The sequence below is a fragment of the Callospermophilus lateralis genome, chromosome 9, assembly GCF_048772815.1.
Source record: "Callospermophilus lateralis isolate mCalLat2 chromosome 9, mCalLat2.hap1, whole genome shotgun sequence".
Classification (NCBI taxonomy): Eukaryota; Metazoa; Chordata; class Mammalia; order Rodentia; family Sciuridae; genus Callospermophilus; species Callospermophilus lateralis.
Window position 1 is genome coordinate 30,126,709 of NC_135313.1, and position 18,265 is coordinate 30,144,973.

General features: G+C 37.2%; 1 protein-coding gene across 1 annotated transcript in view; it reads right to left on the reverse strand.

Annotated features, from left to right (window-relative positions):
- The window catches only part of Pard3b (par-3 family cell polarity regulator beta), a 978,419-nt gene that overhangs the window by 401,851 nt on the left and 558,303 nt on the right, over nucleotides 1-18,265 (reverse strand). Inside the window, exons 11-12 of the mRNA XM_076865584.2 lie at nucleotides 15,664-15,849; nucleotides 946-1,116 (exon numbers count right to left, since the gene is read on the reverse strand). Coding sequence (XP_076721699.2) covers nucleotides 946-1,116; nucleotides 15,664-15,849 — 357 coding nt within the window. The remainder of the gene's footprint in view (nucleotides 1-945; nucleotides 1,117-15,663; nucleotides 15,850-18,265) is intronic.

Below are 18,265 nucleotides of genomic sequence, written 5' to 3' on the forward strand. Positions count from 1 at the left end.
ACAGCGCAAGCTTTAAACTTTCAGGAGCCCCATCATCATCTACTTGTTTACTTTGACAGTCCTGTTCATTTTTTAAATTTTAAGTGAAATTTATTATTAAGACTAGCATTTTATGTTGGTGCTCTTAATAGTATTCTATATGACTTTGCATTTAATTGTATTACATAAACATATTCTGGTCTTTGAGAATATCCTGATAAGATTATCTAGGCTATGCTGATTTTTTAACATCTACTACTACTAATTTTTTCTTCTGATTTTTTCCTAAAATAATTATTAGGAACATTTAATAATTATTCTTTTATGTAAGAGAAAATAATGCCTTAGGAATTTTTTTAATTTATATATGACAGTGGAATGCATTACAATTCTAGGAATATTTTATCCTTAAATTTATTTGCTAGTGAAATATTTCTGATACATAAAAAATTCACAAAGAAATCATGATTTAAAAAATCTCAGAAATAAGCCTTCAATCTTTTTTTTTTTTAAACAACTTGAAGTAAGCAGCTTGCTTAAAAGATCCCCTTTTAAATTAGTAAGTCTAATTATCTATATGTAGATTATGGGGGAGAATATAAAAAACCAATTGTATTATAATGATCTTCCCTTAAAACATTGCACAAGTCTGATCAGGAAGGGATAGATATTGCTAGCATATCAACCAAAAAGTATATAAAAATAAGTCTAACTCTAGTAATTTCTAAATGAAAAAAAACCTAAAAAAGATGGACCTGTTGTAGTTGATAAAGAACTTACTTCATATGCACCTTTTCATACCTTATACTTAAAACATACAACCACCTGTTCCCCACATTGGAGCCCTTTTAGGGTATCTTTTCCCAGGCAGTGTCACCATGAGTCCACCTACCACACTGTTAATGGAAATTTGCATATGCTGGTAGCCATTAGGCAATTTACAAGGAAAATCAAGATTTGCATCACCTCCATTGGTCTCTCTGGTCTCCTAAGAATCACCAACTGGATCATCCCTCGTATGTTTCCCTCCATGGACATGGATCGTCTAAGCGTTTCCATAGCTTCATGGTTGGACTTTCCCAGAAGAGACTCCCCATTGACTGCAATCAGTTGGTCATTCATTCGTAGGCGACCATCCTAACACAGAGGAAAGAAAAATGGTATATAACAGAGAAAAGGGTGGTGACGACATGTGGCTGATTTGGGAGAAAGGTCTAAGTAGATAAACGAGGAAGGAGGGAATTCCAGCTATTAGGAATAATTTATTTTCCATGGTAGAAAAATGTTCTGGAGCTTATCAGACAGTCACAAACACTAACAATAATGAATTGTGCGAAAGAATTTTTTAGAAACCTCAGAGGCTTGAGCTACAATATTTAGACCTTAATATAATGCCTCTTACCTAAGTCTTTGGCAAGCATACTAATCCAGCCTGAATCTGCCATTGGTTCTGGCAGGGACAATGTTGCTGACTCAAGAGAAGCGGGTTTAGAGACAAACAGAAGTAGTCATATCCCTTGAAACAAGGGTTTACATTCCAGGCAGGGTGAGCCATCATGCTTAAATGCTACATTTTTTAAAAGTAGTGGCATGTCTCCCTGATATCATTGCTACCTCTATTGAATTATTGAATGGTATTAAAAAAAAAAAAAAAAAAAAAACCTTCATGTGATTTTTTCTAACACAAGAACAAAGTTGCTTGTCTGCTAATCTGAACAAGAACACTGTGGTATGCAGTGTGAAGGCCCAAGGCCCAACTTCATATTTTCTAACAAAAAGAGTTTGACAAAAGAAATCATCAAGCTTTCTCCAGGGACACCATCTGAAGAGCACCTTTAACCAGCATCTCCTGGAAGGAACATTTTTTACCAAAGGCACAAAGAACCTCGGCCTGTGGACAGGTAGCCTAAACTCTGGGCTCCATCACTTTAAGGCCCTAATCATCTTCAACCAATGAGCAGAAGTATATAGTAGTAGCTAAAAAACTGCTTTGCCTAGAAGACAACTCATGGGACATGTGTATTTTCCTGCCTGGCAGCCTGGGAGAAAAGATGCTTACAATGTCAAAATTCAGATAGGGGACATGCCATATACCTATTTTGCTCTCAGGCAGAAAGTTCTTTCATGAAGTACAGCTAGAATTAGGCAATTATCATGCAGTTGCTACCAATAATATGACAGGAATCATAGTTCCACAATTTACCTTTTTTGAGAACTTTTTCATAAACTACCTCTTGTGATTTTCAGAGTCCAAGAAGTTAAGATAATTCATGTTTTTATAATTATTTTACAGAAGCAGAAAAGCAGTGTAACTTGCCCCAGATCACAAAAGCAAGGCACACAAAATTGACCAATTTTAGGTTCCACAAACTTTGGCTCCGTAATCTTTCTGTTGTAGCTCCCTGTTACTTTCTCTAGGCTATAGTTTTGCAATAGTAGACCAGGAAAAAGAAAACTTTTTTTGTGTGTGTGTGGTGAAAAGTATCTGGGATCCATGCTCAAATTAGCAAAATTAAATGCAAAGAAAAAAACTTCCCTGAGAAATGAGAAAAACAGACATTACCATCAATAATAGAAACAAACCATATAGCCTTGGGAGAGAAATCCTGTGGGCAGGTTGATCAACTTGGACCAAAGCAGTAGCAGATGGCCAGAGGGAGTTGCTCTGCTGACAGCAGAGAAGAAAGAGACAGAGGGTGAGAACTGTTGTTCCAGAAAACTAAAGTCCCTGCAGAGAGTCACTGCAAATGCCACCTGCTGGATGGGGCACTGGCCATGCAAAGTTATGGGGACCACCTACAAGAGTCCACACCCACCAAAGGGATCAACAGAGAAGGGTGTAAAATCAGATATGCAAGCTGTTGAAGTGGACTGCCTCAACAGAGCTTAATGTTCTCTTCTCTTCCTCCCTCCCTCTTCACTTAACCTTTACCCTCATTTGGAGCAAGTCTGGAAATGAGATTTACAGGAAAAGCTAAACAAGAAAGAAATCTCTTTTCTGTTATCCAATTTTGAGCAAGTCACTCAAAGAATAAGATTTGCTCCATGAAATGGGGCAAAATGAAAGCATCCTTAATAGCTTAGTCTGGTAAAGTGGAGGCACAGCTAGAGAATTTATTCTATTCATTGTAGGATGGAAGGAGGACTACAGGGCTAAAGCTGGTCACTACAAATCTTGTAGGGTGGCTGGAAATTGATGTGTGGATTTTAAAGAGGAGAGGAAGCAGAAGAATTGGACCAAGATCCTAGTGCTGTGAACAGGAAATGAGAATCTAGCGCTGAGCTTTATGGAGGTGTGGTCTTGGCGGAACACCTCAACAGCCTTGATAAGAAGAAGAAAGATGAGGATTAAAAGGGATGGAGGGAATGAAATCTGAACCAGAACCCACCTGGCAATTTCTCTCTGAAGTACGAGTCAAGGTCAGAGTGAAGAAACAGACTAGAGATGTGAAAATAGTTTTTGTAAAATCTCTTATCAGTTATTAAGTAAACTGATTATTTTTAAACACATTCTAAGTCTTAAGCATGCAAAACTATATTCAAGTAAGATGTATGTACTATAACCAAGCCCCAAACAAAAAGACAGGTCAGTTCACCCCAGGGCAGCTGGATTTTTTTTTTTTTTTTTTTTTTAAAAGACATTCACATTCATCACAAGTATCACTCGAGAGTTGTGGGCATGATAAAAATCCACACTCTCTCATTCCCAGTCTTGACTGTCCTGTTGCTATTGGTGTATGCTTTTTCTTTATAAGATAAATGATGGGTAATTTCATTAGTGGGGACGCCAGGAAGCTGTCTTAACATTTAGAATAGAATCACAGAGTTTAGCACTAAAAAGGTCCTTGGAGGTCATCTCATCATACCTCTTATGTTTACAGATGAATAATACAATGGCCAGAGAGAATGAGAAGCCATTTATCTAACACTTCTTAAGAGAAGCCACCACCATATACATTAGGACTTATTCAGCTAGTTGAGGTTTAAAGTTGGAATGGAAGAGTTCAAGTCCTGAACTCTACAGTGTTCTCCATTCCCTAAACCACTGTCTTCTACACAGATGACAATGACTAGTCACTAAAGGGGTGATACTTCAAGAAGAAGATTTTCAAAAGCAGCAAAGACAATTCTCTATACATGTCTCCTGGAAGAGACACACACAGAGATGTGGATACAGGAAACAGTGCAGGGGATGGCAGGCAAGGAAGCAAGCTAGAGGAGGGGACATAGCTGTCTACTTACTAAGCTGTGCATGACACATGCATACTACTTCTAAAGTGAAGCTGATGCAATGAATAACTCACTACTCAAACTCATCAAATATACCTAAAAATTGCACGTCTTTTTATTTAAAATATTTTCGACCAAGAAAGTTAGCCTTTTATGTATTTTTCTATTAACATTATGTTCAAGAAAATACTTAGAAATGAGAATATAAACTCTCAACTGACCTCATATAAATGAATTCAACTATACAAGGATGCTACTTAGTAGTTCTAGGATAGTTATTTCATTGCAATCTGGGCCATGCTTGAATATGTTAAAGGGGAAAAAAATCTCTTTCCCACCTTAGGCTAAGTCCTCAGTCATGCTCCCCACCTTTGGCACACTTTATAACTAATTTTATCCATCCTCCTGAAATAAGTAAAGGAAATTCTCAAAGAGAACAAAAAATGTTAAAGATAAAAAGGAGAAGAAAGCAAAAGTCACCTAAGCAAGATAATCCAGGGAAAATAAAAACTGATATGAGGTTTAGGTCTTCTTCATGTACTGAGATAGCGTCAAATCCCATCATCAGCCATAACTGGATAGATCACAGGAAGAGGCAGCAAGCCTTTGAAGACCAGGAGCTTGAGTACCACATCTCCTTTGTGTTGAACACCTGATATAGGTCAGTCCTTGTGCAAACATTTTGCAAGTTTTGCCCACTCACTTCTTCCAATGATCATGTGATATAAATAGTGCTCTCTATTATTTAAGAGATATAAAGACAGAGGCTCAGATAAATTATGTGATTTATAAAAGGGTCCTGGCATGGCTGGCTCTCTTCATCTGTAAAGTTAAGGGCATGACACCAGCAAACAGAGATGGTTTTAGCTCTTCTTTTCCTATTCAAAAAAATAAATGTTGCCAAGGATGTGGAAAAAAGGATATACTCATATTGCTGATGGGACTGCAAATTGGTGCAACCAGTAAAGAGAAGTATGGATAGAGGTAGTTGATAAAACTGGAATAACCATTTGACCTAGTTGTCCCTCTCCTCTGAATATAGGCAAAGGATTTAAAATCAGTATACTACAGTGACACAGCCACAAAAATGTTTATAGCAGCTCAATTCACAACAGCTGAGCAATGGAGCCAACCCAGGTACCTTTCGATAGATGAATGGATAAAGAAAATGTGGATATATACACAATAGAGTATTACTCTGTCATAAAGAAGAATGACTTTATGACATTTGTTAAGTAAATGGATGGATCTGGGGACTATCATGCTGAGTACAATAAAACAATCCCAAATAATCAAAGATTGAGTGTTTTCTCTGATAGGTGGAAGCTAACCCCCATGGGGGGAGGGGGGAGAATAGAAGTTCAGCAGAGTAGACAAAGGGGAATGCAGGGAAGGGAGAGGGATAGGAAAAGGAAAGACCGTGGAATGAATCTGACCTAATTTTCCTATGTACATGTACGAATATATCACAGTAAATCTCACCATCATGTACATCCACAAGAAATTAATTTTTAAAAAATCTATGAGTAAATGGCAGAAGGATCAGTAGGGGAAAGGCAGCAGGAGGTAGGAGAGGGAAGGGGAAGGTGAGGTCCTGGGGACTGAATTATAACAAGATGTGTTCCATGCTTTCATAATTATGTCAGAATGGATTCTACTGTCACCTATAACTGAAAAGAACCAAAGCGGGGAAAAAGAAGAAGTGATAACATAAGTCATATTTTTGGCAGTGTCAGGTCTAAATGAAGAACACAAATTATATGTCTTGTGACCAGAGCACATTTCTTTATACCAAGTGATCTAAAATAAAACTGTTTTAACCTCCCCTGCAAATAAAAATTTTTAAAAATAATCAAGTTAAGCATGTACCTATTATGTTACATAGTAATTGTGCTAAACACTTTAGATGCACCAGGCAATTCAACCCTTACACCAACCCTGCGCATTTTAGTCTGTGGCCCCACTTTCTAAAAGAAGAAATTGAGACACGGAGAGGTTAAATGAATTGTTCCAAGTCATGTTTCTGTGACCAGATTAGTGTGGGTTACTCTGGAGTCCAAATTTTCAACCACTTTGTAAGCGATTCTTAATCTTTATATGTTCTTAGATCCCTTTGAGAATTTAATAAAGCTACAGATCCTCATCTCTTAAAAGCAAATATTTACAACAGGGTTTCTCCACAATTGCACATTTGGGCCAGATAATTCTCTGTAATGAGGCGCTGTCATGTAGGTTGTAGGATGTTTCATGTGCCCTCTGAAGCACACCATCAACATCCAACGGTCCCACAACCTTGTAATTCAGCCTCTGGTATTCAGTGGTGCCCGAGGACTACCTCTACCATGATTACTGATGACACTGTGTGGCTTAATCCACGCCTTGAGGCCAATACTTTTGTAAGACCCTCTACCTCTGAAGTTCTAATGAATAAATAGGGGAGAGTAAGAAAGCAAAGGCAAAGAGCTGGCCTCTGCAGAATTTGAGAGACACATGAGGGAAAGGGCTGGGTTTCCCAGGCATAGCTGGCTATGGCCCAAGCACAGTCCACATCAGTCCAGGGTGTTGAGAGGATTAATCATGAACAGATGTTGGCTCCTGCCTTTGCCTGTTTCTAATAGAGCCCTTAGTAAGGGCTCCTGGGATGTTATCAACACCCAGAGCCCAAGCCCAAAGTCAGATTTCAGACTGTAGAGCCAAAGTTCCCTGGAGTAAGGCAGGACGCCTAGGAAGGTGGCATCTGACTTAGGCAGATGGTCGTCCTGTACAAGTCCTTCTCAAGGCCCTAAAATCACTTCATACCAACATCTGCTTATAGTATTTTTTGAAAGAACAAGACAAAAACCAAACCAACCTACAAAAGCACATTACGTTACAGATTTTAATGATCTAACTTCACTTAAAAACAATAGTAATGAAAAAACAAGGACGAATTAGAATTTTTTAAAGAACAGTTTTCAAAACAGAAGAATAGAAGGAAGTTGGCAGCACTAGATAGTCTCATTTTATAGCATCTGCCTACCTTAGCACATGTTTCACATCATCTGCTTTAACATGATTTTGCCCTACATGAAGAGGGCCACTCTGCCCAAGCAAACAGGCCTGTTTTCCAAGAACAACACTGCATTCTGGTGCATGTGACTTGGCCTAAGCTTTTCCTTCCGTCCAGAGCATCCTTTACATTCCCAAGCACCTCCTGAGTGTCTCCATATCCTTCCAGCTAGGCTCAGAGGCTGGCTTACCTTCACACTTGTCTTTCCAGCAGAAAATGATGCCTCCTCATCTCAATACCCATGATCCTTCACACACTTGTCTATCATAGCCCTTATCATATTCAAGTTGCTTATGTATTTAATTCATTATGCTACTGGCTTCCTAGATTATTGAATGAGTAGTTTTAGGCTTTCTGTCTCTAGACAACTACATATTGCCGAACTTGTTCTAGATGTTCAAGAAGTGCTTGCTAAATTGAGGCACTTGAAAAGTCTTTCAGTCAGGCATTTTGGACCTGGTGTAAGTTTCATCTACAATGAACAAATTATTTGATTTGCAAACCATGACTATGAGGGATCCATGAACCCAGGTTTCTTGAATATCTGAGCACATATTCATAGAAGCTTTATAATTCTGCAAGCGAAGCCTGATTGCTTTCCATGTACTGCCTCTATCTCCAAGTATTCAGCTATTGTGAAAATTTAAATCTACTTATTTAATTCTGTTATCATTTTAAGAGCCTCACTCCATTTCTATGGAGCAAACCCACAAAGTCCCAGCAGCATATCATCTGTGGCCTATGAAACTTTTTTTTTTGAAAGGTTACTGAAGGTTTTTTTTTTTTTTTTTTAATAGCATTGGGACATAATCAAAACCATTTTGATACAATGCTTTCAAAGTATGGTCTAATCCTTTTCACTAAAAACTCCTTTTGGAAAAATACATGGCATAAATAAGCAGATTGCAACTTATAGACTTTACTATAGCCACACTGAATTTTATAATTTTCTCAGCAAGAGAGTTTAAGGAGCCCTGATTTTGAAACATCAGAAACATTCACGGGCCTCTGACGCAGTAATAGCATTCTAGGCTTGTACATTTTTCCTGTTTCCTATAATTTCAGTTTCCTCTTGATCCCTTCTTATCTCCTTTCTGATTTTCTGCTCTCAGTTTACTTTGGCCTAGAAAAACAGATTGAAAAAAAAAAAAACCTTACTAAGGCATACGTGTTATATAGAAATCAGGAATATTCTGAAGGAGTACCTAATCAGATTAGAATCTCAGAGGTCTCTTCAATGTATTCAAAATTATCTTATTTACTATTTCTTTTTTTAAATTTTAAAATTTATTTTAATTAGTTATACATGATAGTAGAATGCATTTATGCACTTTGATATATCATACATAGGTGGGATATAATTTCTCATTTTTCTGAGTGTACATGTTGCAGAATCATATTGGTCATGCAGTCATATATATACATACAGTAATAATGTCTGCTTCTTTCTATTATCTTTCCTATCCCCACATCCCCTCTTCTTTCCTCCCTTCACTTCCCTCTACCTAATCTAATGTAATGCTATTCTTTCCTAGTGCCCCCTACCCACCCGCCCCTGCCTTATTGTGAATTAGTATCTGCATATTAGAGAAAACATTTGGCCTTTGGTTTGTGGGATTGGCTTATTTCGCTTAGCATGATATTCTCCAACCCCAACCATTTACTAGAAAATGCCAACATTTCAGTCTTCTTTAAAGCTGAGTAATATTCCATTGAGTATATATACCACATTTTCTTTATCCGTTCATCTATTGAGGGACACCTAGGTTGGTTCCATAGTCGAGCTATTGTGAATTGAGCTGCTATAAACATTGATGTGACTGAGTCACTATAGTATGCTGATTTTAAGTGCTTTGGGTATGAATCAAGGAGTGGAATAGCTGGGTCAAATGGTGGTTCCTTTCCCAATTTTCTGAGGAAATCTCCACACTGCTTTCCATAGTGGTTGCACCAATTTGCAGCCCCACCAGCAATGTATGAGTGTACCTTTTCCCCCACATCCTCGCCGACATTTATTGTTGCCTGTATTCTTGCTGATTGCCATTCTGACTGGAGTGAGATGAAATCTTAGAGTAGTTTTGATTTGCATTTCTCTAATTGCTAGAGATGTTGAACACTTTTTTTCATATATTTGTTGATAACTGTATTTCTTCTTCTGTGAAGTGTCTGTTCAGTTCTTTAGGCCATTTATTGATTGGGCTATTTGATTTTTTGATGTTAACTTTTTTGAGTTCTTTATATATTTTAGAGATTAATGTTTTATTGGAGGTAGATTTGAAAAAGATTTTCTTCTTGTTTGTTATATTTATACACCATGCTCCTGTTTTATGAACACTAAAAATTAGTCACTAGAACAACAGTCTGAACCAGGACTGGGGAAAAAAAAGCTAGAACAAAACTCTAACCACAGGATTAACTCACCATGTACAATATAAATACTAATAATTTAAAAATGAATATACCTTATGAAGGGAAAGTGTGTTAGTCAGTTTTCCACCACTATAACAAATATCTGAGATAATAAACTTGTAAAGAGGAAAGGTGTATTTTGGCTCATGGTCAATGAGTCCTGTTGTTTTTAAGGCCTGTGGTGAGGCAGCACATTATGGAGGAGCATTTAGTAGAGCAAAGCTGATCCATGTCGTGGCCCAGATGCAAGAGAGAGAACAAGGAAGAGTCCAGGGTCCCACAGTCCCCTTTAGGACTTGTTCTCAATGACCTGAAGCTCCCCTACTAGATCTAACCTATTAAAGGTTTTATTTCTCCACATCATCTCCTGGGATCCAAACCTCTAACACATGGGCTTTGAGGGGTTGGGGGAGATTCAAGGTCTAAACAATAGCAAAAAAATACTATTTCAATCCAAAGCATCATCATCTTGGTATATCTAGTTTACATGATAATATCCTTTTCATTATGACCATGAATTCTTATGTTTTTCAATCCCAATAGACAATCATGGAGTTCAAAATACATATCAAAATGATGTAGAGTTTCCAAAATGTTATTTAGCACAATCTAAATGTATTGCTTATTTGCATTTTCATGTAAAAAATAAAAATGCATAAGTGATAAAGATCAGTAAGTAAAACAAGGATGGATGCTGGTATTGTGAGATTTTAGAATTAATGTTGTATTTTTATAAAGTAGCTCCAACTGTGCAAAATTAATAAATGATAAACCTAGCTATATGAATTAATATGTCAAAGTATTTGGCTTTTAGACAAACAAAATTGGTTAAAATGTATTTTTCTTATATTGAAGTTAGTAATTTTCTTTTTCTAAAGGAAAAAAAAACCTTACTTGCTATTTAGTTATTATTAATTTATGAATTTATTTTTCAGGCAAAGTTCCTCCCTTTAGCTGTTCAAAAAACATATGACATCTTTGTGGTTAGGGCTGCAATGTTAGCGTTGAGCTTCTTACCGTTAAGGATTTGCAATGGAGGTTTTTACACCCCCAGACTGGTCTTTTTGTCAGAGCAAAAGCTTAAAAGACACTGACTACCAGTAAGGAGCCTCAAAGTTCCTTCACCAGTAGAAAATGTTATCAATTTTAAGAAAAATGGAGAGTTGAAGAAATCATTTAACATTAGTGTTCCTTAAAAAGCTGTCCCTTTTATCTTCCCTTGGATTCATTAATTATAGATACACCACATGATTTATAGATACTGGCAGAGATGGAGGTGGAAATTACTCACACTGGGAACTCTGACCAGACTCCTGTTAAGAGGGCTGGAGGCTGTTAAGTGTTCCATATTACAAAAAGACATAAGATTCAGGATTAAGCAACATGTTCTTGTATATTCTATGGCTATGCTTGTTCTCTGCCCCCCAAATCAGTTTGGTCCTTTACACATATTAGGATTGACTTGCATTAGTTAAAATTCTTTTACCCATGACTAAATAGTGTAGACTATGAAATTCTGCATCTTTCAGAAAGAGCATCCCAAATTTCCTAAGCACACAAGAATCAAATTACTTAAATTATGTCTATTTCATATTCTGAGTGCATACATTTGCAATTAGCTATGTCAGGCATTTTTCTTTCATTTAATTTCATCATCATCAAGTAGTATTTATTAAGCAAAAACTGGCTAATTAATTTTCTACAGAATAACAGATATTCTTACATTCATTCTATTTAAGAGTCTTATCTACCTGATACATGGCATTTTTTTCTTAGCAAAAACTACCTTTAAATTTAAATTTTTATCTGATTATATCAAGGTTCCAATAGGACACATTCTACTCCCACAGTCACCATAGTCAATAAAAAGGTCATTCTGAAAAAGTACAACAGACTCCATGGAATTTTTATTTTTACTGTAGCATGTTAACATATCTTTCCTAAATCTTTCCAAATATCACTATTCTGGTTATAAACTTTTTGAAAAGGTGATTCAGGTAGGAAAATAAGCAGTTTAAGTGGGTATAAGCAATCAACATAAAACCCTATTTTTGCTAAAAAATAATATAGTTTATTATTATTAAAGAAAAGGAAAGCCACTGTTCTCAGAATTCAATGTGTTTAGTAAATGAGTATGAAAATATCTAGTGATCACTGACACTTTACTTGTGCTACCCTGGAGAAAATGTGGATCTGGTGAGGGAGAATATTTTCTTGAAGTATGTTTTTCAAAGTGCAATAAAGAAAATACTTATTTTTATTTAACAGCATTGATACCACATTTCACTTGAAATACTAAACACAAAAATGAAATTTTAGAAAATCATCCTCAAGGATAGCAAAATTTCATCTCATAGTTCTCAGCTGTGGAGAAGTCAATATACATACTTATACTAGTACATTTTGTCTCTAGAATCAATTAGACTATACTTCAGGGGCTAAAGTCCAGGAAGAAAGGCAGAAAATAAAATGGAACAGGAAGACTAACAGGGACACTATGGAGGCCTACCAGCATCCATACTAAAAGAATGCCAGTTATACATGAAGAAGCACAGTTAACAGTGGCACTTCTAAGGGCTGTACAAAGACCTCCAGAAACCAAATCAGCCTGCAATTGTCTGCCACATGCAAGGGAGCATTTCTGGGCACTATTTCTTAATATGCAAACTAAAAGTGACATATTAAGAGGAGATTACATAATTGTGAGTTATGTTAAATTTCAGAGTTAAATTACTAAAATTTGCCTTTAGCATGAATCAGGGACCCAGTTTCAGGAGAGTATACTAGAGTAGATGGGTGCTCTTAATAGCAAATGGAGATTTACATCCCCATTAGAAATAACTTGAATACGAGGTTAAATGATGGAAAGCAGTAGTAGACTGAGAGGTAAGTGGGGGAAAGAAAAGAAGCCCTCAATTAGAGTCTCAGTCATCCAAGGGTTTTACATCTGGCAGGTAGCCTATCTTTGTTTACACCAATGGAAGCCCCAGGAAAATAGAGCGCACAGAATCCACAGGAAGAATTTGGTCATACTTTTCAAAGTAGTTTAGTTTTCAACAACCCACCTTCCCTTAAGGGAAAAACACCTTGAGAACCAATTAGTGATATGAAGGGCCAAGAGAAAAAGCCTGTGCTGGGGTAGAAAGATTATTTTATTGATTTCAGGGAAATACCTAGGGCCAGATGCTAAGGTGGATGTTCCCAATGCTTTGCCCCAAGGACACTGCAGTTTGTTACATTTGTATCTCCTCAAGAGGGACAGGAACAAAGTCTCAAAACAATTTTTGTAAGACATAATCCAGAATCATAGAACAGGTGGCAATTTTCTGAAGAGTAACGGTAGATTATTGGAATAGCAGCAGCAGAAGAGAAAACAATTTTTTTTTTCCTGTTACTCAGACTTCTTGTGAGCTCACTCAGGCCTCTATATTCTTTACACTGCAAAAGGTAAACAAGACAAGTGGATACTAAACACTCACAACAAGGCTAGATTCATGATTGATGCCTCATACTGTTTAAGATCAGCTATAAATAAGCTGTCCAGTGGTTTTTAATGGTGTGCTCGTCTGACTCAGCAGACCAGTGTCAGGAAAGAAATTTACATAAATGGAAAGTGAACTCTTTCTACAAGAAACAAGACTGTTAGAAACTGCTTAGGTAAGGAGACACTCACTTACACAAACATGGATATACGTATTAAACCATCCGCCAATATCTGCTGGAGCTTAAGTTATTGCCCATAAAAAAGCAAAGATGTTTGCTTTTAATTTCCAAAACGTCATCTCAGTTTCAATTTTACTGGGAATAAATTCCCTAAATAGCACTGTCATTAGGAGTAAGAAGAATAACATCAAGCAGTGTCCACAAACATGACTTGAGCTTAGCCCATGTTTAGGAGGCTTGGCTAAGAAGGGTAAGCATGAGACCACCATGCCAGCGGGACAGTCTCTGCTGTCATAGAGCATGCCTGCTTGGTATTGAAGAGCCATCCTTGTGCAGTGGCATAGCAAAGGCTCTCAAGCCCAATTTTAATTTAGCAATTTCTGGCTACCTGATTGCAGTAAAGGCAATAACCTCTGTCCTGCTATGTACAATTGCCTCTTTAATAAAGTGGAATGATGCTGATAATAAAATGTGAACACGAAGAATGAAATTAGAGAATCCATCTAAAACGCTTACCATGGTGTCACCCAGCATATATTAAGCACTAAGTATAATAAGTGTTAATATCTGTTGTCATTGTTACTGTTACTATCATCTCCCTCTATTCCTAGTTGTGCACTCTGAGCTATATTCGGAGTATTATAGATTGGCCAATGGGCCTTGATTCATCATCTGTCTCTGTTCCCATACTTCTGCCATAGTTTCAATGTGGCCAGAGGATATTTCTCTACCACACCATTGTGGATTCAGCCTTATAACTTGTTTTGGCCAATCGTCTGGTGTGGAGTGAGGGTATGCTGATTCAGAGTCTAGGCATTCAAAGGCTTCCCCCAACTTCTGCTGGTCCTCGGACACCTCAGCTAGCCTGTTGATCCAAGGAGTAAGTGAAATCTGTGGAGCATACTCAGACCTGAAAACCTACGGTGTGAGAAAGAAAACAAAACGATTCAGAGCCACCGCCAGCAGCAGCTGCCCTGCAGAGCCATGGAAGAAACACAAAAAAATATTGAAATTAATGCATTTTTTGTGATTATTTATTATATGACAAAAGCTAACTGACATAGGAGCAAACTGAAGAGTTGTCTATTCACAATGCAATCCTTATTTCCTAAGTATCTAGATTGAAACAAAAGTGGAAGGGTAAATGTAGGAAAATGAATTCTTCAACCAAGCCAGAATTCTAAGACCAGGGTGTTCCCGAGTCTAACTAGGTCTTCTTGGCTTTTTGCATGAAAATAGGCATACATTATCAATACTGAGATCATTTTTTAAATGTTTAACATTTATTGGAATCCTCTGTTAGGTACTATGCTCAGCACATACTTTTACGTGTATTTTCTCTGTTAGTCTCAATAGCACTGGCACTACAAGTTTTACTCACTTCACAGATGATGAAACTGAGGCATTTTGAGGAGGAATAATTGATCTATATTCAAAATAAAAAGGCAGTATTCAAACTCAAGAACCTCATTGCCGGGTATGAGCTGATGGTGACAGAAGCTAGTGGCTTGAACATGTACTTCCTCCCTACAATTGCTTTGCTACTCTCATCACATTGTTCATGTTAATTGTTTAATCCTTAGGACCCTATGAAGTGGGCTTTGCTTATTATTCCCATTCTACAGATGAGAAAAATGAGAGATAGCCGGCCAAGTTCCTTGTACATGTTTTTGCAGAGTTAGGGAGCTGGTAGGCTGGTGTTGAATGCAGGCAATCCACTTAACTGCTACGCTACATTGATAGCTAAAGAAACATCGCTCACCCCAATGGGTCCTGAACTCCCCCTGGGGTGGGCAATGTGACTTTAGCTTCCATTTCTCTGGAAATGTATAAACTTATCCAAATGTTCAAAAGCAAACATGCATTCTGAGTACCACAGTTATCTCTGAGTGTAAAACTGTGATAAATGACCTTTAATTTACACTACACTCATTCTCAGGCTCCACTGAGCTTTCACTCCTGCAAGCACGATTTTCTCATTTGTTGACTTTTCATCAACTTGTTTTTAGTTTTGTTTTTTTTCTGGTTGTGTATTTTTAGGCTCAACTCTGACAGGTTACAAATTCAGAGGCATCCTTATGGAGTAATAAATAGGATGTGAAAAAAATGTAATCATGATGGGCTTTCAGAACTATCTCTGGGAAATAAAAATAACCGTCTAAGGTAGGAAACAGCCCTATAATTTCCTGGATCCGTTCACATATATGTCTCCTGAAGCTGTCAGGAAAGGTGCAATGGTCTCAGCCCAGCACATAGCTTCTCCATCCTGACCCCAGCACACCAGCCACACCTGCAAGGACCTTCTCCTGAGCCTGCAAATATCATCTGCTGACCTTAAAAGCAGCGCCTCCGTGGATGATGGATTTGATAAAAATCCCCAGGTCTGTTCCAGTCTCTCGGGATTTGTTTCCTTTCAAGCTCACCCCCAGGCCAGCAGAGCCTGAGTCATTCAGGGGGATCTCAAAGGTGAGTTGCTCGCTCGTCTCGAGGGAGAGTGCATAGCAGTCGGGTTCTCCTTTCTGTTGGGAGAATGAACATGAAAAGAGTGAGGAAAAGAAAGCAGATTGGCAGTTCCCCCTCTCAGTGACCAAACACATGCAACAACAGGGCAGGGTGGTGGGTGTTTCTAATGAAGATAATCCTGCTCTCAGCAAAGGCTGCTTGCTTTTATGCATGGGGGCCACTGCCATGTCACCAAGTGGTGCAATGAGCTCTCAAAGATGATGTTTGGTGATCGTCCACTGAACGAACCATGTTGCAAGGCAGAGTCATACAAAGCAACTGGTTCATAGCATTTAAAAATTCAGCAGAATATTTTAGATCATAATTACAATATATTATTTATTAAAATATATTATAGAAGTTAGACCTTAGGCTTAGGGAATATAAGGTATCAAAAGATACCTTAGAGATACTGCAGTCTCAACATCTTCATCCTACAGATAAGAAATAGAGCTTAGTGGAGAAATACGTTAAAATTTCAGGGAAACATTTCACCTAATTAATTTAAAACATTTCATTTACCATGGACTCAATGCGATTGGTAAAGATTGCCAATAGGACACAGAGCCCCAAAAACAAAACAAACAAAACAAAACAAAACAAAACCCTCTAACTTTAATGTTAGAGAAATGTGATTTATAATGGGTACATTGAATTTAATTTAATCTCCCTTTTCAAATCTCATGCTCTAAACCTGCATTTTGGGAAGTAGAACCCACTGCCAGTCAGTTTTTGGATCCTAACAAAAATTATTATGCTCAACAAATAATTTGTATCCTCTTTGACAAATCACTTCTAGCCATGAGCCAACTACTCTCCAAACATGGTTAATCATATCTGGTCTCAGTGTTTTCCAATATACAGTAGTGGGGACAGACACCTGCTATACACGTGACAGTCTTTGTAGGCGTCCCTCTGCATTCTTCTCAAGCTTGCGGAAATGGGAAACTGCCACAGCGTTTAACTGGAAAATTTGAAAATGAGATATTCCTGGAAGCCATCAGCTCATTCTGGGCCAATAGTTCCTTCCTCTCTGTAATTATGTCTAGAAACTCTCATCTTAAGGTCACTTTGAGGGGACTCTTATGTAAAATTGCATATTTAAAAAATTACTATGAATGCCTGAATGTCAGTCATGAATAACTATGAAATCAGAAGTAGCAAAAACCCTATAATTAAAACAGGATTAAGGGGTCTGATCATAGCCAGATCCACTGCCATGACATTTTCAACCCCTAACAAAACAGAGGGAACCCACATTGAACTTTTAAAGAAATAATTCCTTCATTTAAATTCATTGTAAATGAAGTTAGCTGTGAAGATTTTCACAATAGGTTGTTCAAACACATGAAAATTTATTGCTTAATTTAATAAACCTACTACAGTTTAGCCCTTTTTAACTAACCTATTATATTATCATCTAAGGAACAAATTCCAGTATTTGATTCAAAATATCTGTCTTTTTGCCATTGGAATGATAGCACTTGGCACTAAATGAAAATAATCAGCCTTCATCTTTGTCTTCCAATATGCCTATTAGATCCCATAACATTTCACAGTCATTCATATTTCCTGGCCTCTTTGGGAGTTGGTTAATTTTAGTCTAATAAAGTTCCAGTGAGTTAAAGCATAAATTAAAGGTAAACTGTTCTGACTATAAATTTGTGAACATTTTAAGAGAAAAAAACTAGAAAGCTTCTCTGGTTTTTATCTAAGGGAGACAAAGCAACGAAGACCAGTTTTGCTATAGAAATACCGTAAAGTATCATTTAACGATGGGACATGTTCTGAGAAATTATCACCAAGTCAGGTGATTTTGTCCTGCGGATGTGATGGGAAGTACTTACACAAGCCAAGATGGCTATGACATCACTAGGCAATGGAATCTATAAACTACCACCATATATGTAGTTTATCACAGAAAAAAAAATGACATTGTATTGTACATGACCATACCTTCAAACCACTTTTCTACAAACAAATAAGTTTTCTTTGGGCAACTGTGTTTAATTTAAGATTAAAATAAGATTGATAACCATTATTTTTTTTTGCACTAATACCTTTCCATTATTACCTTAGTATAAGAGCAAAATAAAGATCAAATGGCATTATCTTTTCATTTGAAATTCATCTTTTCTAAGTTCCTGACATCTGAGAGTTAAAAATATAACAAAAGCAATGTGTTAGAGGCTTAACAGTGATTTTTTGGTTCCAGTCTAAGTGTTTACACATATAATTACATGGACTCTTCACAGCTACCCTTCTAGGTTTATTATCATGACCATTTTACAGATGAGGAAGGCGAGGTGCACAGTAGTTGAGTACCAAGCCTAGAGTCCAAAGGACTTTTCAATGCTGGAGCTTTATGGAGCCCAGGTAGCCTGGTTTCTGGGTCATACTATCAATCTATTTATTTTTAGGGAAGAGTTCTGT